Source organism: Xyrauchen texanus, chromosome 25, assembly GCF_025860055.1.
Source record: "Xyrauchen texanus isolate HMW12.3.18 chromosome 25, RBS_HiC_50CHRs, whole genome shotgun sequence".
NCBI lineage: Eukaryota > Metazoa > Chordata > Actinopteri > Cypriniformes > Catostomidae > Xyrauchen > Xyrauchen texanus.
Window position 1 is genome coordinate 22,967,745 of NC_068300.1, and position 24,494 is coordinate 22,992,238.

At 37.7% G+C, this 24,494-nt stretch overlaps 1 protein-coding gene across 1 annotated transcript in view; it reads left to right on the top strand.

The window, feature by feature from the left end:
• The window catches only part of LOC127618817 (rap1 GTPase-activating protein 1-like), a 130,355-nt gene that overhangs the window by 77,265 nt on the left and 28,596 nt on the right, over positions 1 to 24,494 (top strand). Inside the window, exons 4-11 of the mRNA XM_052091451.1 lie at positions 6,203 to 6,238; positions 9,780 to 9,827; positions 12,678 to 12,716; positions 12,851 to 13,036; positions 18,481 to 18,584; positions 19,864 to 19,942; positions 20,166 to 20,219; positions 22,538 to 22,621. Coding sequence (XP_051947411.1) covers positions 6,203 to 6,238; positions 9,780 to 9,827; positions 12,678 to 12,716; positions 12,851 to 13,036; positions 18,481 to 18,584; positions 19,864 to 19,942; positions 20,166 to 20,219; positions 22,538 to 22,621 — 630 coding nt within the window. The remainder of the gene's footprint in view (positions 1 to 6,202; positions 6,239 to 9,779; positions 9,828 to 12,677; positions 12,717 to 12,850; positions 13,037 to 18,480; positions 18,585 to 19,863; positions 19,943 to 20,165; positions 20,220 to 22,537; positions 22,622 to 24,494) is intronic.

The window sequence follows — 24,494 nt, forward strand, 5'->3', positions numbered from 1 at the left end:
ATCTAGCCCAGAATATGAGCTACAGAAGTCGCTCTAAATGGCTAAGAAGAACTATAGTTCCTTATGTGTGAAAACTACAAAAGTAGTACCTAAAATGGGCTTTAGTTCCTGCTGTGTGAAAGGGCCTTATGTGTCATTTATGGAAATTCGTTTCCTAAAATTTCATGTCTTCCTATTAAGTGCACGATGCACAGGAATTGTGTTTATTTCAAAAACTGTGCTGGGGCTAAAACAGAGATAACGTACGAGTGCGTTATCATTTACTTGACAATTTAGTCCGAATGTATTTTTTTGACCAGCTAAATAGATTTGCACATTTCTGCTCAGCCCTGGGGAAATTCCATTTCCAAATCCACTTGCAGGCTTGAAGCTTTATTAGAACAGACACTCCACCATGTTTGCATGAATCATAGATAACAATGAATGGTTTTGGAACATTTACGTAAATTCTCCTTTCTCGAAGCACTCCTCTGTTACCCTAGTCTGATAAAAAACATTATTCATCTGAGTGCATAGCCCTGAGATTGTTGGCTGTACCATTCAGAGCAACTATATTTTAAACTATATATTGGTGTTTCTTGAAAATCGGGCACTTTCAGCAATGTGAACTTTTAGAAAGTAAAGTCTCCTTAAAACATCTTTCTCACACTCACTAGATTATTTAATTTGTCATGAAAATGTCTACCACAGTGTAATTTCTACCACATCTCAAATTCTGTATTGTGTTTATTAGAATTCTGTGGTGGAAATCATGGTGATGAAAAATGTTATTAAATTAAAATTAATTGTCCAAACTTCTTTTGTCTTGCTAAGACTTATTTCAGAGCTAATATTTTATGTATCCTAAATACACACAATTTAATTATATTTTCACACTTCTTTCACAATTTGGCAAAATTAAAGCTTTTTTATTCTGCTCAAGTTATTTTTACGTTGATTTTTACCTTCTCATATTTTATGTCAAACATGCTCTTCACTGACACTTTTGTCGACTTGGTTTACTAGTATACTAAATACTTTTTTTTTTTTTTTTTAATTTAGGACAAAATTGGATAGTCATAATTTTTTATAGAATTGATAGAAATAATTTTACCACAATAAATTTTGAAATGGTTTGTTTATTTGACCCTTTGTTTAGAATATCATAGTTTAAACATGTAATACTTGTATTTTTATAATGGATTGTCATTGCTTAATATTGAAAATCTGGTTCTGGTACAAGGCTTAAACTGTAAAAGATAAAAGGCATTTGAAAGGTACAAAATATAAATGAAGGGATGGTAAAAAGTCAGTTTTAATGTGACCTTCATATAACATCAAAAGTTGAAATCTCTTTTAATATGAACCCTGAAAATTGCAGAAACACCCATAAACCATAAAGATAATGTATCCAATAATTTTTTTTATATTTTTTTATTTATTGCACACCTATTATAAAATATATGAGAAGTTTATTTAGCAGAATGACAAAGCTTCAAATGAGCCCTGCCATCAATATTTGTCATATAATATATATAAATATACACCATATAATAATAAAATGGTATTACATTTTTTTTGCGACTCATTAGTCAATAAGTAGAACCAAGCTCTCTCCCATGTCCACTTCTGCTCTAATAAGAGCTCTGAAGGACTGTTTCTCAAGTAATGAGGTTAATATACAGTATGGCTCTTTTCAAGCTGTTCTTTCTGGAGAGAATATAATTTGCGCATGTGTCTGTGTGTGTGTGTGTGTCTGTGTGTGCCCATGAATGTGTGACTCAGAACACACCTTCTCTGTGTACACATTTACAGCTTCATCCCTTTTCAAATTCATTGCCGTTTTCTCTTTCATAGAAAGACATTGCATTTGGACGTTGGTCGAATATAAAGTAAATATTATATGTGATCATAACATAAGAAAGTTTCATAATCAGAAAAGGTTGTTACATTGTAAATGGAATTTTGACATTTCAATGTGTAAAATCAATACAGGCAAGTTACTTGAAAACATATATATATATATATATATATATATATATTATTTTATTTTTTGTCAATTACAAACCAACTTCCTGGTTCCTGGAAGTGTTCTGTAATTGCTTTTCAAAAGTAAGTAATTAAAGATATGTGGCAGAAAGAAAGAATCGGAAAGTTAAAGGGTAATTACAGCTGATACACCTGGTTTAAACTGGACATATAGCTCTAATAATGATGCCAATCAAACTAATGACAGACCTATTAAGCTGACATAATAAACAGTCAGTCTTGCATCACAATCTCTCCTTCTCATCCTCTCAAACACTGTCAACCTCCTTTCCTGCAAGCCTACATTGATTGCACTTGTTGGTGACATCATGCTTTTAAATGAGTTTTTTCCAAAGACTCAGTCAAACTACAGGACAATGTCTCCATGCTGATCAGCTTTACCTTTCTTGAACTTTTCTGAGATCCGCATAATAAGGGAACTATTCACATTTCTTTTGCAGTCTTTAAACTGCAATGGCAGCACCAAAGCTGCATCAGAAGCTGAATATATAAAGGTGATTTACAGAGACTGTTTAAAGTTTTGTTTGTTTGCTTTGAGGACATCTATATGCCAGTGTCCAAAAATATTGATGACTCGTGTTGCATTACAGATTTATGAGAGCTTATTCAGGGCAGACTCTGCATAGGCTTGTTTGTCTGAAAGAGTGCAGATTCAGACTTAGAACCTTTGCCAGTGAAAGAGAAAGAAATAGAGCAAGAAAGAGTAAAATAGGAAGAGAGGGTAATTCTGTTGGAATGCATCCTCCCATGCACATCTGTGAGCACAAGTATGAGCACATGGATCTTCATGCTTAAAAGTACAGTTAGACTTCAGGTTACAGACATGCACACACCTCCTAGAGTACACACTGCAGGATATTATACAAGAACAGTGCTACCCAGCTGGAGTTTTCTCACTTTCTTGACATGGAATTTGCTGTAGCACATTGGGCTAGAGATTTCTTCTCACTTATAAAGACTAACGGTCACTTCGTAACTGCATCCTCCAGATCATATGGTGCTTTTTCACTTTTGAAGTAGAACGTGTTTACAAGAGGTTGTGGACTTTTAACTTTTAAACATGGCTAAAAGTCGGTATGCACATCTCAGTCCACTGCTGGTGACTGTTGCTCACTGGAAAAGACCTAAAAGTGTAAGTATTTGAAATTTCACCCTAAAAGGAAATCGTTCTGGATGACTGGGAATTAAAGTATAAAAATGTATTTCAGAATTTTTTAATACATTTAAATGGAGGATTCACAACATTTTCTGTCATTTCTACTTAATTCTACTGAAGAGTTTTATTCATCAACTATTACATTTAAAAGTGGTCAACGTTTCATGGACTTACAGTAAGTGGTGTAAATTCAGCAGAAATTTAAGGCAGCAATTAAATGAAATTTTTCAGTTTATGTAGCTAAAAATGTATTTTTACAGTAGAAGGATCTAGTTTTGTGTCATTGCTGAGTTCAGCATAAAGTAAAAACAGAGCTAAACATTTTATTCAATATAATCTAAATATTCAATTAAAAACAGGCTATTTTAACAGATAAAAATGATAATGGTTCAGTATTCAACACAATATTGCTGAAACCAACAGCAAATAATGTAAAAGAAATAAAATAAAGTGATGAGTGTAAAGAGGGCAGAATGTGCAAGTTTTGCCACCTCAGAGGCACCTAATCCATATACATGTTCTTAGCTCCAAATGTTAAAAGGTTTTCAGTTGAGTGTGATATGGATTTTCTCCCATCATGTTCAGAGCAGAATGCTCTTAAATTTTACACTAAAGGTGCAGCACATTCATTTGCTGCACTAATCACTGTCAGCTATGTTCCGTTACCTGTAGATCAAACCTGTCCTACGATCAAACAGATTATGCCCTAAAAACAGTTGTGACATCCATACTGTACCTCTGCAGTATCATACGGAGACTTATAAAAAACCTCATTTGATTCAGTGGTTTTGGCATATTTTTAATAGAATTAATTTTTTCTGCTGTAAATAATTCTGTAAGACTTATTTTCATATTTTTTTTTTAATATTGCTATAGTTACGTATATACAGTACATATTACTGTGTTATATTATTTTAATATATTATTACTGTAATCAAAATGGTTTAGATAGTTGAGCAATGTACAGTGTTTGTTTAGGGAGGATGTGAAGCATGTATTGTAGTGCACATGGTTCAGAGTTTTATAGTATTATTTGATGACTTTATTCGCTGGTGTTTTAGTTCATTCATTTGATATTTTAAAGAAGCTGAAGAGGTTCTTACGTAATGTGTTTGTGGTACAGTACTACTCTTCAGTCCCAGCGACCTCATGTCAGGGGTATTTTGCCATGGTCAAATTTCACTAAAGTTTGTTTTTCAAGGCAGCAATAGCGTTTTGTTTGTCGATGGTGGAGGACTCACACAATGTACTCAAACAGTGTGGTACAGTATACAAAGTATTTGTTCAAGACTGTGAGAAGTTCATCCAGGCTTCATTTTCCACACATTGTAGATCATTGTTTCCTCTGTCTCTCACGTTATCTTTGGGTCCGTCCCAAATGCTGGACAGAACACGGTTTGTTCTTTGGAGGTTATCCATGTTGAATAAACTGCAGCCATCAGCTGTCAGAAGATAAGTGCATGTTAATGTGTGCGTGTGTGTGTGTGTGTGTGTGTGTGTGTGTGTGTGTGTGTGTGTGTGTGTGTGTGTGTGTGTGTGTGTGTGTGTGTGTGTATGTGTGAGCGTGTATTTATCACTTTGTGGGGACCAAATGTCCCCATAAGGATAGTAAAACCCGAAATTTTTGACCTTGTGGGGACATTTTGTCGGTCCCCATGAGGAAAACAGCTTATAAATCATACTGAATTATGTTTTTTCAAAATGTAAAAATGCAGAAAGTTTTCTGTGAGGGTTAGGTTTAGGGGTAGGGTTAGGTTTAGGGGATAGAATATAAAGTTTGTACAGTATAAAAACCATTATGTCTATGGGAAGTCCCCATAAAACATGGAAACCCAACATGTGTGAGCGTGTGTGTGTGTGTGTGTGTGTGTGTGTGTGTGTGTGTGTGTGTGTGTGTGTGTGCGTGTGTGTGCGGCAATCAATCAAGATGAATAATGAGACGTTTCCTTTTTTAATCGACAAAACAAATGGACTTGAAATGTTTAAAGAAAATGTAGAAGCCAAATATTACTATCGAGTCTTGAATTTCAATAATTTGTCTAATTTCTAAATGCTTTACATGTCATTTTTTAAATTGGAACATGAAAACAAGAGAAATGATAACAAACTGCATTAACTGCCAAGAATAACAATTATAAACAATTTTAAATGTAACCTATTGCAGGAATGTTCACTCACAAATTAAAATTCTGCATTTATTTATTCACTCTCATGTTGTTCCAGACCCGAATACAGGAATCCAGAATGTTCAGTCTCAGTCACTATTAACTTTCATTGTATGAAACAAAGATGCAATGAAAGTGAATGGTAGGAAGAAGGTTAGGGACTGACACCCTCCCTAACCTTCTGCCTACCATTTCCTTATGTGTTTCAAAGGGGTTTGTAACAACATGAGGGAGAGTCAATTGTGACATTTAAATCTTTGGGTGAAATTAAATCGTCTTTATGGGAAACACCATTCTCCTCGATAAACAAATTAAACGTTTGTTAGATTCCGTAAATGAAAATATCTATTTATAAATTGCATTATGATACTGTATAAGTGTAAGAATTCTAAATCACCTTGTTTTCTATATACAGTCTAAAAGATTCCCAGTTAGCATACCTAAATTACTTAGATGTATATTGAATGTGTGTTTTTACACCTGGAAGATGTATTTTTTAGGTTATTTGCTCATCTGCAATACACGTCTATAAGATGTTTCCTTTTGAATGTCAATAAGACATCAGATCTCTTTGAGACGTTTATGTTTACAATGTTTATAATATGTTTAACAGATGTTAATTAGCTTGTGATGCTTTCCAGATGAAAAGATCTAAAACAAACATATCGAAGATGTACGTGCGCTATCTGGGTTTATTTAGTAGAGGCAGCTGCAACTTAGATGTATCCTGCAGCAAAGCAATGTGTTTTCTCTGTTCTTAGCCACTCCCTATACTCAAATCATGAGAATGTAATCTAGGGGTCAACCTAAAACTCATCTCATTTCATTTGATCTCATCTCATCTCTCTTCCAGACTACTGATTTATTTGAAATGATTGAGAAAATGCAGGTAATGTTTTTCTTTTTATATTCTTTTTCGCCACTCTGCCTCATCTTTGATCTATAGTAGATGTCTTCCATTAACCCTCTTTACTTAACTGGCTAATTAGATGCATTTGCATGTCTTTTTGCTCTAGTTGAAGGTCATCCTTATATGTAGTGAGGACTTTTATTTTTTATCATTGGCCTGTGGTTGCCAAATGTGCAATGATTAAGTTAGCACCATTGCACACAATTTGACTGAGAGGAGATTTTGCAAAGTTGTTGCCTCTGGTGGTTAAATGCAGGAGGATCTTGATGTTGACCACACAGAGAGGACTCATTTAAAGGTGTAGGGTGTAATTTCTGTCTCTGGTGTCACTAAATGGAATAGCAAAAATAAAGACTATTTAAATCAGGTTTACTAAACTCTTCTGAATTGGTTGTTCAAACTGATTGTCCCACCCCACACTGATGCCATTTGTTGAGCCAGTGAGCATCCTAATGAGCCCGACACAGCAACAAACAAAAATAGCAATGTTTTGATAGTGCCACAGAGCCACAGTGTTAACAGTTTGTAAGTAAATCAACCTATAAATGGCTTACCTACGCAGTAGTTGGCTCAGCAAATTAGGCTGGGATAGGAAAAAGTATTCGAACATCCAAATTACACACTGTAACAGTTCAAGGATGGCGAAGGAGGAGGCAGGAACCGGCTGAACAGTCCACATAAAGGTTTAATGATATAAATGAACTTAAAACTACATACAACATAAACGAACACAGAAACACTTGCGCGTGTATCTCTCTCGAACTGGCGCCTCCGGCTCCCCTTTATCTCACTCTCCCACTGATCAGCTGATTCAGCGCCAGCCGTACACCATCATGTCCCGGCCACACCCTCCTCCTCATCACACTCCTTCCATCACACTCTTTGAAACTCCCGATTTCAGGCCAGGGCACCAACGGACTGACTTACGAGGGGTGACTCAGGGGACGGGAGACTCTGGGCAGCTGTGGCTCTGGTGGTAGAGTGGGTTGTCCACTAATCGCAGGGTTGGTGGTTCGATTCCCGGCCCACACAACTCCACATGACCCTAGTGTCCTTGGGCAAGACACTGAACCCCAAGTTGCCCCCAATGGTAGGCTAGCGCCTTGCATGGCAGCTCTGCCGTCATTGGTGTGTGAATGTGTGTGTGAATGGGTGAATGAGATGCAGTGTAAAGCGCTTTGAATGTGTGTGAATGGGTGAATGAGACGCAGTGTAAAGCGCTTTGAATATCGCTAAGGTTATAAAAAAAAGACGCTATATAAGTGCAGACCGTTTACCATTTACCCTTCTGGCCGTTCCGTCAGCTGATGGTCCACCCCTGTGAACTTGGGGGAGAGACGAGGGGAGGCATGGGGAGAGGGAAAGGGTGAGCGGAGACACACAAAGAGAGAGTGAGTGGAGTGAGAAGAACTTTCACTCGCCGGCTCCTGGAGGAGAGGTTCTCAACCTCTCAGACGGAACCGCTCCTCCCCTTCTTCAGTGGATGGCAGCGGTTCCTCCAGCTCTTGGTGACCGGCAGCGACCCTTTCGTCCCCAGGCAGACAACCACGGCTGCTCCCCAGGCAGATTTTTCGGCACCATTGTAACGATGGGCAAGGAGGAGGCAGGAACCAGCTGAACAGTCAAAGGTTTGTAATACGTAACATGCGGCCAGTCAATGGGCATGGCAATGATATTTTCATTCAAGCCTACGCTAAGTCTATGCGCAAGTGGGTTGCTGAAACTGCGCTAGTGGGCTGGTTCAAGTGCAATTTAAATCGGAGGTTCTTTTCCCGTTATTCCACCATCTGTGTTCTACTGTATATTCCATTTTATGGCAAGCAACTTGTGCTGCTCTGGGCCATGATGAATGTGATTAATGTTCTCTATCAGCATCTCTGGGACTGATGGCTCTCGTCCTGCTCGCCCGTGCCTCACTTGCTTGAAAAATTATTTCCTTGTCTCCCATTGTAAGTTGTTTTGTAATGCATATTTTTATTTTAAATGTTTCTCTGTTTAATATTCTATGTTTAATTTCTATACAGCATCTTTGAGCTTTGGAAAGACACTATACAATATAAACATATTATTATTATTATTATTATTATTTTTATTATTATTATTATTAATTCTTTATCTGCTATTGGAATCCCCAACCTGCAAATGCAGGAACTTATTTTAGAATTTGTGCCGAAATTAGACGTGCTTCTAAAACGTCTTAGCGTAATGACCTATTTCTCCGAAAAATAGCAATTGCACAATTTCATTAACATACACTACAACACCGGTTTGCTTGCATACACTCACAAACGCTCCCACACATGGCCAATTGTCCTTTTCGCTCTCATGGAAATTGTACAAGAGGTAGCACGCAGTTGTTATGTTTAGCATTGCGCTTACCGTAGGTAGGAAAATAGAGCCCCCTATGGTGAAACAATGATAAGTGCACTATAATGCATGGGAACAGAATAACATTGACATTAGATCTGGTTTATTTTGTGGTTTCTGCAGAATCTGCAGACCAAAGGTCTGTATCTTCTTTAAATGAGTCTTGGTTAGATGCCTAAGATGTTTTAAATTACATAAAGGCTGGTATGTTCTGTATATCACTGTTGTCCTGCCATAAAGGAGACAGTATGCTGAAAAAGATACCCTGAATCTGTCATCAGATAGTTCAAACTTTCCTACTCCTTTGTATCTCAGCGCATTGCAGCATTTCAGACTGACAGTAACAGCTATCTGTAGAATCTGATGAAACCAGTCAAAATTATTTTCACATTCACTGAATGTATTAGTCGATTATGCCACTAAAACGTTTTATTTTTTATTTTATTAAAATTTACATTGAAGAACTGGACAAATGGTTTTATTCATAGCAGCTTAATGATGCTATATTTTGTGTAAGGGTTGTTAATAGCTTTGTAAATATTTGAATGTCCTCTCCCTGCTTGCTTTCAATGTCACTTTGATTTAATGCTCCACTGTCTGGCATTTTCATAAAACTTAATTAAAGAGAATGAAGAAAAAGTGAATTGTGTATGATTGATGCAAGATGGCTGATGGTGCTTTCTGTCTTGCTTTTTTTTTTTTTTTTTAATAAACTGCTGTTCTGATACTGTTTATGTGCATGAGAACTGTTTTTGCCAAAAGCAAAGTTTAGTGAATGTCCTAGTATGCTGTTCCACACCATGTTTTGCCTTTGTTTTCCTGGCTTTTGCTTTTTTCCTTCAATTAAAGTATATTTTGAATATATCTCATATGAATACGTTTTTTATTGCTTATATTTATATTAACAGTATTATTATTATTGAATTTTTTTTAAATAAGAGTGCAATATTATTTTATACATTTGTAGTACAATGTAGGCTTTGTACAATTGATATTTTAAGCTTTTTGTGTCTTTTAATTTATAATTTTATATTTAAATAAACATTTTTCTTTTCACCTGCATAAAAGCATTCCTCAGCTGATCTCGGCAGTATCATAAGTGTTGTTTTTGATTTTACACAGGGCTGACAGCCTCTTTCTTTTTATCTTTCAGAGCAACAGAATGGACGAGCAACGATGCACTCTTCCTCCTCCTCTCAAAGTACGTTCACCTCACCAGATCCCTTTGTGTACACACACAGACACACACACACAATACAATACATGTATTGTCTAAAGGGCAATGGGCTGCCATTTTTATCTGCAGGCAGACAGCTTCAAATGGAAGAGCTAGTTATCAGTCAAGCTCACACACCCAGTTTTCAAAGACATCCCTAGCCCACTTTCACTTGCACTAATGGAGCTGCAATAAAATAAGATTAGCTTATGCTGAACCGTATACACTGGTCTGAGGCCAAACTGCCTGTAAAGAGTCAAACTGATCACAGTCTCCACTTAATGAGTTAGTTCTGTTAAATACTATACATCAGATCAAGTTGTCTGTTTTTGCCAATTCCTTGGGATATCCTAAGCCATTGATGTTTACTTACTGCTTAAACTGACAGAAAAATATTAAAAGGTGCTGAGCTACAGTATAACCAGGGGTGGCAATCAAAAGGGACATTATATGATAAAATATATAAATATCTGGATTGTGATATGAAGCCTTATTTTAAGCTTGCAAGTGCTAAGCGCAGCGCAATGCCTTAACTAATAAGCACAAAGTCAATGGGTATGTCCATGAAGTGTTTGTATTTTCGTGTAAGTTTAGACGCAAGTGGGTTTGGTGAAATCATGCACGCAAGGTGCTAATCGTCCATCCCCTGTCAAGCACCAGCGATATAAATAAAAACAATACATTCATAAGAAGTTGGTAGTGTAAAATATGGATTTACATTATTTTGTGCATCCTTGTTAAATGGGACACTGTAATGGGTAAGGATTGGCAAGGAGGAGGCGGGAACCGGCTAAGCAGTCAACGAAACTTTTAATGACTTAAATCAACTTAGACACACAGCGGTGTCTGTCTCTCTCTCTCTCTCTCTCTCTCTCTGCTCTCTCTCTCTCTCTCTCTCTCTCGCTCTCTCTCTCTCTCTCTCTCTTGAACTGGCACTTCTAGCTCGTCTTTATCCCTTCCTGGCGGATTAGAACATTTCAGGACAGGGTGTGCATCATCATTGCCCGGCCACGTTTTCCTCCTCATTACAGACACATTCCATTAAGATGCATGGAAAATTTGGTTCAGGATATGGATGTAGGCTCCGTTAAATTACAGAGAATGTAAGTTTATTAATTATTATTAATAATTTTATCTACTGACTCACAAATCATGGCTAGTATTAACAGAGATTGTATCAGTACGCACTTTACTTCTACCGGTCGACAATGATTTTTAAAAATGTAATTTATTTAAACATGAAAAAATAAATCAAAAATATTTCTACATGCAAATTACACTTCAAATGAAACTAAAATATATTCAAAATAACGTGGTGAAAACAATCATGCCAAATCAAAACATTTTACTCCTTCCACTGTCCCCTTTTGCAGTGACTTAAACATAACACTATAAATAATATTAATAACTGAAAAAATAAACCCTGACCTCTAGAAAATCTTATATTTTTTGTTTCAACAAATGGCGTCAACAGCGATCGTTAAGAACATAATTTGATGTTCTGTAGTTGTAGAATTTGGTCATGAACTTTATTACCGCCTGCAAGTGAAATCTCCCAACTGCAAATGCAGGAACTGAATTTGGCTTTGCACTAAGTTTAGATGTGGTATTGAAGCATCTTATCGTGATGACCAAATTCTTAGGAAAGTAGGAAATTGAAATTGAGCCACTTCATTTACATACAATACACCCACAGTATTACAAACACTCCCACCAACGGCCATTTGCACTGGCACAAAATTTGCACTTAGAATTTGCGCATTCACAAAAATTGAGTCCATGATATTATTGTGATTCTTAATGTTTAGCACACTAGTGTTTCTGTTAGTAAACAAATGACGCGCGGGAGTATTAGATAATCGCAATTAATTGCATAGTAATATTTGCTAAAAAGACCACAAAATAAATATAATTTAATATATAATAATCAATCAAAATAATTATAAATAAAATAAAATTCATAGAATAATTTATGACATTTTAGTGGCAATCAAGTTAACATTGATTAGAAAAGTTACTTTAGAAGTTAATATGTTGTTTGGTTGATTTCCTATCACTGGCCTACAGTCCAAAGAGATCTGTTTTACCATTAAGTTCATCAATATGTCTGAGGTAGACATAAGAGATGTTCTCATAGGAGGTGCCCTTGCATCCATTCTGTACACATGAGTTTATTGAGTTGCCTTTCACTGGTTTTCAGCATCTTGCCAGATTTTTTGGATGCTGTGTGAATTTAAATGTACTTTGAAAATGTAAAAAGAAAACTGTTGGTTTGTTGTCAGTATAGCTGCACATTGCTTGTACAGCTGGAGCTGCGTTTGCTGCCCCTGCTGACTGAGACTCGCAAAAACTCTAAGGTGGTACTTCAAGCTTAAATTTTCCATTGGTAGGAACATTCATTATTACTGTGGCATGATTAATTGTGTTAATTGTTTTTGCGTGATATTTTTATAGACATAATCGTACTGATTTGACATGTTAAATCTACAGCCTTAATTATTATGTCTGTATACAAGAGCTGTATGGACAAGTTTTAGACTTGAGTTTGGATTTTGGTGAAATAGATATAATTAGTGTTTGTCGATCTAATTCCACTGTATGTTTTGCTCTGCGAGGTCAATATTCTTTTCCACCAAATATTAATGTGAAAAATTGAATTAACATTGATTCTTGGCCTTAAGGTTTTGATACAATATTGTGAGATGAAATAATGTGATATTGACTTTCAACAATTGTCAAGCTGACGGAATTTTCTTGAGTATCGAAAGACAAATCCTAAAGCTAAGATCTTTGGCATACAATCAAAGAATGTGCCTTTGTGTTTTCTTGTTACAGACCGAAGAAGACTACATCCCTTACCCCAGCGTCCATGAGGTAAAACACTTCTAAATAAAGGGCTGACATAAATTGTTTTTTCTGTCAATATCTCAGTGGAATTTATTATGTGCAAGCTTGAGTGAATGGAACCATAATTTATTTATCTTTTTTTGTTTTGTTTTCTCTGTCAGGTTCTCGGCAGAAGTAGTCCATTTCCCTTGATTCTGCTGCCCCAGTTTGGGGGTTATTGGATTGAAGGGACCAATCACGAGCTTAGCAATGGGACTGTCCCAGAGCAGCTCCTCTCTCCCACCTCACGCTTCAAACTGGAGTGCAACACCACTGCTAAAATCTACAGGAAGCATTTTCTAGGCAAGGTGAGGATAAGCTTAAATCCAGCACTGATTACTGCAATTTGAAATACAGTGAGAGAGAGAGAGAGAGAGAGAGAGAGAGAGAGAGAGAGAGAGAGAGAGAGAGAGAGAGAGAGAAGAGAGATTTGATTTTGGAAAATTCACTAAGAATGCTAAAAGTGGCATTTATTTGTATATGCTCTCTGCATTGTTTTACCACCAAATTCATGGAATTATGCTAATTAAGGAGCACCACAAACATGGCAAAACAAACTGTGCTAAATGCAATTTGCATGGTGCTCAAATGTATGGTCAGATTTTTGTTTAAAAACAAGTGTTTATTTTGTATTAAAAATAATTTATTTGCCTGAGCCATTTTTATGTTGTCAATGTTAATGCTGTTTTCAATGAGTCAGTACTGCTGCAGCCACCAGAGTGTACTGCTTATGTGAAAATTCAGCCCTCAGATGCTGACAAGCCACGCCTACTTTTCTCCTGATTTCTCAGGTATGTTCAATGGAAAAGTTGTAAAATACAAAATTTCTCATGTCAAAACATATTAAGCTTCATCTACTTTGGGTTTTATGTCCAATAATTGGTTATTTTAATAGATATGTAGAGTTTTCTAAAGTTTGTGTTTCCCCCGTTGTAATGAGTGTAATGAGCAATTGAAACGGTCGTTCAATCCAAGTGAATAGGCCAAAATGGTGCCCGGCCCCTTAGCCATTGTATGTCAGTTTAGTGAAATGGCTCCACTTATGTCTTGTAATAGGTTGTTTATTTAAATCACATGTTTTATTTAAGTTTTCAGTGGTTATTTATGAACAGTTTCAGATTGCAATACTAATGGTGTAAATGATGTACAGTGACGTCAAACGTTAAAAAGTTTTACATGCACACTTATATGTCAGCATTGTTCACAGAAGAAACCCTCAAAATGACTAACTTTGTGGGTCATTGTTTAATATTAAAGCATTTGAGTGAATTATATGGTGATATGTTACCAGAAGTAGAATATATAATTAAGAAAATGTTATTATTATTTCTTTTCTTTATTATAAATATTTGCATGTGTGTCTATATGTAATTACAAATATGATGATTGTTCACATATGGTGATGTTGTAAAGAAAGCAATATTACAGAGTGATATATCTGTTGAATATGCTTTTATTACTAAGACGACATATTTTTTCACATTAATAGGAGGAAAAAAAATTTAATGAGTTTAATAAAGCTGCTGACAAGCCATGCCTCTTATTTGTGCATTGTCTTTTCTCAGATTTCTCAGGCAAAAATTAATCTGTCACTCAGGTCCTATTCATGGGACTTGTAACAGATTATTGGATGTCCCACCGAGATCCATGTCCAGACTGCAAGACTGATCTTGAAGTCTATACTTCCACGACAACAAGGCCTACGACCAACACAGTGGGTTTACTTGTGTGAATCTGAAGCAACTGCAGGTGGCCAGAGAGATAAAGGGGACCTGGCTGAGAGGGAGTACATCACTGCATGTCCAAAGGTGTCTGGGCTGAGCAAGGTTGCCATCAAGCAAAAGTACTGACCTGGCTGAGAAGTTGTACATAACTTCAAATCCAAGGTGTCTGGAATCGAGCAAGATGGCAGGCTATATAAACGGACTGATCTGGAAAATAAAGAAAAGTCTTCACACACTGACTGCTGATGAACTCTTCCAAATTGCTGATCGCATCACACCAGCTTCAGGTCTGGATTCCTCCACCGCCTCCAGGAATGATGTGGAAAGTTGTTTTAATTTAATTTCTTCCTACATGTAAAGTAACACATTATAACTGAATCAGAAGATGAAGGGTATGCACAGTTACTGTTTTTGAAAGACATTATTGATGAGGTCCTCCAAAATCGTGTAACTATTGTTGTGAATGACCAACCTATGTCTAATTTGATTGAAAAATATATGTACAAGCAAACCCTCACCAGCTGCACATACACAGACACTGTCAACAACCACACACATGCAGACATTTTCATCGTCCACATCTGCAGACATAAATGCAGACACACAGTTTCTGGAGTATCAAAAGCTACTCTCTAGCTATGAAGAATTTGGTAAGAAGCTGACAGAGTACAAAATATCACCAACCATTGTCAAGACAGAAAAGTCACCCTTCACAGACCAGCACAAAATGCAAAGCACTTACCTCACACTGAGTACTTACCACACACCATGACTGATGGCAGGATGTACATAAGAGACTTGTCATACTTAAAGCGCAAAGAATTCAAAGCACACGGTGGTCAGGTAGGTGACAGCACTTTGGACATTGGTTACAATAGCTTGTGCAAGCAGAAGGACTCAAATCAAACCTCACAGAAAGTGAGATCATTCAAGATGTTCTGTGCATAATTAAACCAGGACAATTCAAAGACATGCTCATTAACAAAGATGATCTAACTGTGACTGAACTGAGAAGTTTCCTACATTTTCATCTAAGTGAAAAGAGCAGTAGTGAGATTTTGCAAGAGCTGATGAGCACCAGACAGCGCGAGCATGAGACACCGCAAAGTTTCTGTATCGGGTAAAGGGGCAGCTAGCAAGCAAACTGTTCCAAGTTGAAGCAAACGTGTCAGAAAACAGAGATTAATATGCCAGTGCCAACAGTGCAGTCTGTTCTCACACCTCAAAAGAGCCGAATTCGACACAAGAAAAAGTAGCAGATTTAGTTGGAAGCAAATGCCTACTGAAATTTAACATAACTGGTTGTGCTGTTACTGTTTTGCTCTACACTGATGCTCAAGTCAGTGTCCTTGACCACAATTGGAAGAAAACATACTTACCTGATCACAGACTATGAACCTTGAGCGAGCTGATAGGAACCAGCACCCTCAATGTACTGGCTGCCAACTGAGACATTTTGCCCATCGATGGTCAGGTCGAGGTGACTGTAAATCTTCCAGGCAACAGCAACCCTAACCTGGCAATTCAAGTCCACTTTTTGATGGATAGCATGGCCCTAGATTGACACCTGCTTCGTTTCAACGTCATTGAACAGCTGCTTAAGGGACAGACAAGTGGAACAAAGATCCTGTCTACTATCACTGCTCTGCTTGATGGAAATAGAAGATGACCAAGCAAGTGTTGAACCTGTCAATGTTGAAGTCAACTGTGCTAAAACTCCTGAAGACCTCAACAGCAACAGTAGAGCTGATGCCACATTACGATGGGATCCTCACGTGGATGTAAGTTACTTGACAGGAACAACAAAGCATAGCATGGAAAATGGTCTATGAAGAATCACTGGCATTTGCACATACTGCTGAAGATGTGGGCTGCATTCCGAACTTATAAATGACCATCAATCTCGCAGATGATATCCCTGTTCAGTGATCATACACCTCAGTTCTGGAGCCCCAGTACAAAGAAGTAAAAGAAAACATTAAGGATCTTCTTGCAAGAGGGTGGATTGTCAAAACCTCCTGACACAGAAGAAACCCTAAAAATGACTAACTTTGTGGGTCATTGTATAATATTAAAGCATTTGAGTGAATTATATGGTGATATGTTACCATAGGTATAATATATAATTAAGAATAATGTATTAATGTTCCTTTATTATAAATATTTGCATGTGTGTCTATATGTGATTCCAAATATGGTGATTGTTCACATATGGTAAAGTTGTAAAGAAAGTGATATTACAGATTGATATATCTGTTGAATATGCTTTTATTATTAAGAAGACATATTTTTTACATTAAGAGGGTGAAAAAATAAATTAAATGAGTTTAATAAAGATGCTGACAATCCATGTCTGAGGAAAGCTACTAATTTGTGTCTTGTCTTCGTTTCTTAGATGTCTCATGCCAAAATGAATCTGTCACTCAGGTCCTATGCCTTGTAACAGATGCAAGAGCACTGAGTTTCGTGAATAAAGAGGAATCAATAATAAGCCTATTTTAAAATATTTTATTTGTTTGACTCAATGACATTTAACACCTGCCTTTTGAGTAGTGAGTAAAGCCTGGTTTATTCTCGAAAGGGTTTGTGTGCACAAACTGACATCACCGCGGCTGTCGTCTAGTCTTCATGAGGCTCCATTTTGTGCTAGTGATGGGAAGTCAGATACTTTTCCACGAACCGGTTCTTTCGGATGGTATGCTTTAAAGAACTGGTTCAAAAATCTGGTTCACCAGTTAATTTACGTCATCACTTAATGACGTCACTATATATATAATGCTAATATGCCGGTGTCGTAGAATATACGCACAAACACATTCAATAAAGCCATATGTAAGGGCATATTGCTGATTATAACATTTTATTTAATTAAGTTATAATAATAAGGGTGTTTATTGTCATCAGTGTTTCATTCAGTGATCTGACAATACATCCTACATTAAAGTTTTGCACTTAAAACACCCAATACTGACATTGATATACAAATGTGGATGTTCTACATGTTTAAAGCATAAAAAGTGATTAAACTATTCTTAGAAAGAAATTCTGATCCAGCTCATCACAACTTCAGATATAATCTGCATGCACAATACTCAATAGTAAAAATTGATTACATCTCTCGACTGAAACATTTCACCCCTCAGCAGTTCTCAGTATGTCGGACACCTCCGAAAGAGGCGATTCTCAGTTCAGTGTACTGGTGACTCGCAAACTGCTGTGATTGACGCAATGTAATGCTGATGCAAGAGCTGCTGTCATTGGATCAGTGTACTGTTGACTCGAGAACTGCTGTGATCCACTCAATGTACTATTGACTTAAGAGCTGCTGTCCTCGGATCAGTGTACTGTTGACTCGAAAACTGCTGTAATTTTCATTTTAGGTTGAACTACTCATTGTATATGGCCAGCGAACATGAACTATTATTATCATACTTGGCAAGGTAAATGTAAAGTTCAGCAAAGTGCTTCTTCACTGTTTATTTCTTTCTGGATTAACTGATATTTTCTATGCACTGTAGTCTGTAATTTGGAGAAGAGTGCAACCAAGATGCACGTGAAGTATAAATGCCTCGGATAGTTGAGAGTTGCATTTGCAGGTCACGCTGCGGTGCCAGGCGAAAGTATTAACAAGGCTTGAGGCACAAATCTTTGACTGAAATACCTTAAGAGTGGTGCAACTGTTTCATGAATTTGCCACTAAGTGTGTGACCACTTGCAGCCCTCTGATGCTTGGACATCCATTTGAATAGGTTTCAGTAATGTAATTTTTAACAAATGTATCCTAATTATTTAAGCCAATCTGGCACCTCAGCAGCAAGACATAATTAAGATCATTATATTTTAGCTTCGATAGGCTTAATGTATTCAGATCTGAAATCCATTATGAATTAGACTAATGTGCATGAAGAAGTGACCAGTTAGCTGTTAGATCTGTGCGGGAGTGTTTGGACAAAAAAATAAATGTGTGTGGTTGTGTATGTGTGAAGATGAATGAGCTCTCACAGCTTCGCCTTCTGCTCCGTCATTAGGAACACTTTAATTACTATACAGTGGACAGCGCCCTGGGCCACCTGGTGTTCTCCATGAAATATGATGTTATCGGGGACCAAGAGCATCTTCGTCTCATGCTCAGGTGTGACCATATGTTTCCTTCTCTCCATCCATCCCACTTTTCCATCCTTAGATACTCCTGTCTTTATAAAATGCAAAGAAATATTTTCTCACTCAGTATTTTGTCTTGTTTTGTAGTAAATTTTGTTAGATTTCTCTAAAAGCAAGACTTGATATATAATGTGATTTAGTTTCTCAAGTAAAAGTATCCTATTTTTTAAGGATGTTTAGATATGTTTTCAATAAAACAAGACAAAATTCTGATTAAGAAAAAGATTTATTGTAGTGTACCTGCTTTAAATTAGTCTTTTTGTTCTTTGGCTGATGTCCTGCACAAAGTCTCTATAATGTAGACAAGAGCAGCTAATGATGGGCTTAGTGTCTGGCACAGATCTTTAACTTTGTTGTGAGCTTTGCTTTTTATTGTGGATACTAAGCAGTGCACAGTGATACCTATTCCTTGACAACAACAGTGAGTGTTTCCTGGAACCCACAATAAAAAAATTGTTTTACACAGATTAAACAGGCCAAATTTATATTGCACCCTCATTTCCGCATTAGGCACCAGATGGAAAATATAGGGCAATATGTGTGGGTGGAGGGAAGACAGCAGGATGTTCCTGTTATCAAATCCATGTGACACATTTAACGATGCCACAATGACACTAAGCATAGTTCTGAGCTGTTGATACAGTTAGTGTTACAAATGTAAGTTGGGGCTATAGTGTGTTTTGTAGTAGGAAGCATGTTTCTTTTTTGAGCTGTTAAGAATGAAATCGTTAAATGAGGTAAATGTTAAATTAATGTTAATCATTGTGTTCCATTAAAAAAATCGAAACAATTTTAAAACACAAAGGGCAAAAATGTGTAAGAAGACTTAAGGAAGATATCTTAAACAGAGTTTATGTTTCTTACCCCTTGGCAATTTTGTAAAAGCATACAAAGTTTGACAGATTTATGCTTAACACCCCCGACCCCCCACCCCACCACCACCAATTTGCCAATAGGGTGAGAGAAATAGACTTAATTCATGATATATTCTCTGAAAACAATTTGATATATTTTTAGGCTTTTTAATATTAATAAATAACTAATATTGTCAATTAAATTAATATTGAATCTTGTGTTATGTCATTTTGTGTCTTAAAGTAAATGTATCTTGTCAAAATGTACATTTATCTTTTACATTTACATTTCCAGTTTTAGAAATTTTTACTGGAAACGAATACAAAATTACTTATTAAATAATGCATTTTTGCAGCTTGTATATTGTGTCAACTAATGTCTGTCTGTTTTTACAGAACTAAAATGAAAACATATCACGATGTGATACCAATATCTTGTCTGACCGAATTCCCCAATATCATCCAGATGGCCAAGGTGAGAGTAAATCATGCGAGGAGGGGTGAGGGGTCAGCACTGTTCTTTTCACAGCCTACAGTTTATCACAATTCTCACTGAGTGACATGACTGATTGTCTCACTTCCCCATGAGCCTGTCCTGACCTGCCTGAACAGACAACCATGGTGTTGCATCACTTTTGCAAGATGAAATAAGAATGAGGACAGAATCAATATGTTCCTTCTCTTTTCATCATTCTCAGCTTGTCTGTGAGGAGGTGAATGTGGACCGCTTTATTCCTGTGCTTTACCCAAAGGTATGCAACCTGACACAACACAGTTTTCATTAGTGTTCTGTCTTTGTATTACCCACCTGCCCTGAAGTGATATGCGAAATTCACCAATGTATGATGCAGGATCATTTGTGCTAATTAATTAAAGTGAGACACTGGGAAATAGGGGCAGTTTAAGGGGAGGTCACTGTGTCTTTTTCTGCTCCTCTAAAGGGTTTGCAAGGTTGTGTTAACAGAACAGTTCTTGAAGGACACAGAAAAGAAGTGTCTACTTAAGCTGGTAGCTGCATTTTGGAACACGATAATTGTTTTTTTGCTGGTCCATGTTGGTCATTACATGATCCAAGCTGGCAGACCAAAAAAATAAATACCAAATAAAAAAAGCCACCAGCTGGTTATACAAGCTCAAAATAGTCTTTTTTTCTCTCTTTGTTTGGAACATGGTAGCTGGCTGACCAGCTAATGACCACCTTGGAACAATTAATAAATAGCTTGGACCTGCTTGAAACAACGAATGACCAGTTCAGAGTCGGACCATCTAATAACAAGTTTGGATTACTTAATAACTAGCTTTGTCCAGCTAATACCTGCTTGAAGTAACTAATGACCAGTATGGACTAGCTACTGTAATAACTATCTTGGACAAGCTAATGACCAGCTTGAAACAATTATTGTCCAGCTTGTGCCAGCTAATAACCAACTTAGACAAAGGTATGACCACTTTGGACCAACAAATACTAGCTTAGATCAACTAATGAACAATTAATAACCAGTTTGAATCAGCAAATAGCATGGACGAGCTAATTATTACTGTAGCTTTGACCAGCTAATGGCCAGCTTGAAACAGCCAATGACTAGTTTGGACCAACTAATAAGCAGTTTAGCCCAACTACTGACCACCTAATAACCAGTTTGGCCCAGCTAATTACCAATTTAGACCAACTAATGAACTACTAATGACCAGCTAATTACGCACTTGAAACAACTAATAACCAGTTTGGAACAGCTAAAATGACCAACTTAAACCAAGTAATGACCACTTTGAACCAGCTCAGACTAACTAATGACCATTTTAAATCAGCTAATAACTAGCTTTGACCAACTACAATAATATCCAATTAATAACCAGTTTGGACCAGCTAATAACTAGCTTGGACAGCTAATGAACAGCTTGAAACAACTATTGACCAGCTTGGACCAGCTAAAACTCAACTTGTCTTTGACTATCTAATGAACATCTAATGACCACTTTGGACAAGCTAATAACTATCTTGGATCAGCTAATGACCAGCTTTAAACAACTATTGACCAGCTTGGATCAACTAAAACCCAACTTAGACCAACTAATGACCACTTTAGACCAGCTAATAACTACCTTGGACAACCTAATAACTAGCTTGGACCAGCTAATGACCAGCTTGAAACAACATTTTCCTAGCTTGGACTAGCTTAAAACCAACTTTGACCAACTAATTAACAACTAATGACCATTTTGGACCAGCTAATAACTAGGTTGGACAACCTAATGACTAGCTTGGGCCAGCCAATTACCTGCTTGAAACAACATTTGCCTAGCTTGGACTAGCTAAAAAAACACTTTGACCAAATAAGGAACAACTAATGACCACTTTGGACCAGCCAATAACTACCTTGGACCACCTAATAACTAGCTTGGACTAGCTATTGACCAGCTTGAACCCGCTAAAACCCAACTTAGAGCATCTAATGAACAACTTATTACCACTTTGGACAAGCAAATAACTAGTTTGGACCACCAAATAACTTGCTTGGAACAGCTAACGACCAGCTTGAAACAACAATTGACTACCAGCTATAAATCAACTTAGACCAGCTAATGAACAACAAATGACCATTTGGACCAGCTAAAAACTATCTTGGATAACCTAATAACTAGTTCGGACCAGCTAATGACCATCTTGAAATAACTATTGTGTAGCCTGGACCAACTAAAAACCTACTTTGACCATCTAATGACCACATTGGACAAGCAAATAGCTAGTTTGGATGACCTAATAACTTGCTTGGACCAGTTAATAACCAACATGTAACATCGAATGACCAGCTTGGACCAGCTAATAGCTTTGACCAGCTAATGAGCAGCTTTAAACAATTAATTACCAGCTAAGACCAACTAAAGACCAATAATGACCAGTTTGGACCAGCAAATCACTACCTTTACCCAGCTATTGACCTGCATGAAACAGATATTAATCCACTTGGACCAGTTAGAGATCAGCTACCATGTTTCAAAAAACTGTTTTCATCTTAAACTGGATTTTCCAGCAGGTCTCTTTATTTATATTGTCTAACCTCTCCCTCAGGCCTCCAGACTCATTGTCACTTTTGATGAACATGTCATCAGCAATAACTTCAAGTTTGGAGTTATTTATCAGAAGTTTGGACAGGTAAGTCGAATGGGGAGTCTTATCTCCTTGATCTTATTCACAATCTCTTATTGATCTGATGCACAGAGATTAATTGGTGCTGTAACTCATTTTTGTAAGTCACCTTTCTTCAGATTTCCTCAACAACACCTTCACATAGATGTCTAGCACACTGGAAGATTTTATGAAACAAAAAAACTATCAAAGTAGACCTTTTCCCTCTCTACCTCACAGTGGCTCCTCAGTTTATACAGTGGCAACAAACAAACCGTTGCCTCTTTTTGTCTTGTATTAAAATCATGAGGCTATTGTTGTCTGAGCACCCAGAGGAGAGGTTTGATTGAATCAGCTCCTTTAATGCTGTTTATAGGAGCAAAGCTGGGAATCTGAGAGGTTCTCTGAGGAAGCCTACCTGCAGCACCCTCAGCATATTAGCATGACAAAAGAGGCAGCAAACTGCCCCTGAAGAGCCTCTTCATCTCACAGATCTGTGTGTTTACACACAACCTTTCCAGTGTGGGCAGCAAGAACATTGGCCCCTGCACAGAGGCCCTTGATGGGATATGTGCATGTTTATGCTTTAGTCCTCAAAACTATTCAACAGCACTTCCGCTTCACCCTCCTTGACTCTAAATGGGAGAATATGTTTATTCAGAGGAACAATTAGAATTTCCATCAAGCTAACTGACTCATAATTATGAGCCATTTAGGTTTGCTAATTTTAGAGTTTACTTTTGTCCTCAGTAAGATGCTCTTGCCTTTTTGTGAAAGTTCATTTAATTTGGGGTTTATTTAATTTTTATTTTTTTTTATCCCATTTTCTCCTCAATTTGGAATGCCCAATTCTCACTATTTTGTAGGTCCTCGTTTTGGCACGGTTAATCACCTCTATCTGGGTGGCGGAGGACAAGTCTCAGTTGCCTCCGCTTCTGAGACAGTCAATCCGTGCATCTTATCACGTGACTCGTTGTGCATGTGTCACGTTCCCCTGTTGTCTGCCCTGTGTTCTGTGTCTCACCAGTCTATTGTTTAGAACTACATTTCCCACAATCCACCTGCCATCATCACTGCCATTTTGTGTCATTGTTCACACCTGTTTATCATTTGTAATCATCCTGTCCTTGTGTATTTATACCCTGGTTCTTTGTTCTGTCTTTGTCAATCGTTGAATGTTGTTGTTAGCCTGGTGTGTGTTCCCTGCCCGAGTTGTCAGTTTTTGTTTTCATCGTGTTCCTAGTTTTATGTTTATTTCCCCATTGAGGGTTTTCCTTTGTGTTTTATTGATTTGACTGTTTTAATAAAGTGAGCTTGCATTTAGATCCGCTCTCCTCGTCTGCTTCGCTGCCTCATTCGTAACAGAACGATTGACTACCACATGGATCTAGCAGCTTGCTTGGTGAATTTCCGGATCCTTTGCCTCAGGCAGGAGGACCGCCCTTTAGAGGACCACGTCCAAGATTTTCTGGAGCTGGCACGCATCTCTGACTTCCCCGACTACGCTCTGGTGGCATTCTTCCGGGGTAACTTACACGAGTCTCTGAGGGAACTGTTGCCGCCAGCGAATGGTTGCTGGACACTCCTCAGTTTCGTGGAGGAGACCTTGCGAGTCAGCGGATCGCCGCTCACTGTGGACATACGGGAGGATGATGCTGCCACTCCTCCCACAGTGTTGGTACTCCATTCGCCCATGGTTCGTCCCTTCACGCCTGTCCCGGTCTGCGAGCCAGAGCCCTCGCCTGCTCCGGTCAGCGAGCCAGAGCCAGAGCCTGCCCCGGTCAGCGAGCCAGGGCCCTCGTCAGCCACGGTCAGCGAGCCAGAGCCCTCGTCTGCCCCGGTCTGCGAGCCAGAGCCCACGCCTGCCACGGTCAGCGAGCCAGCGCCTGTAGCCTCGACC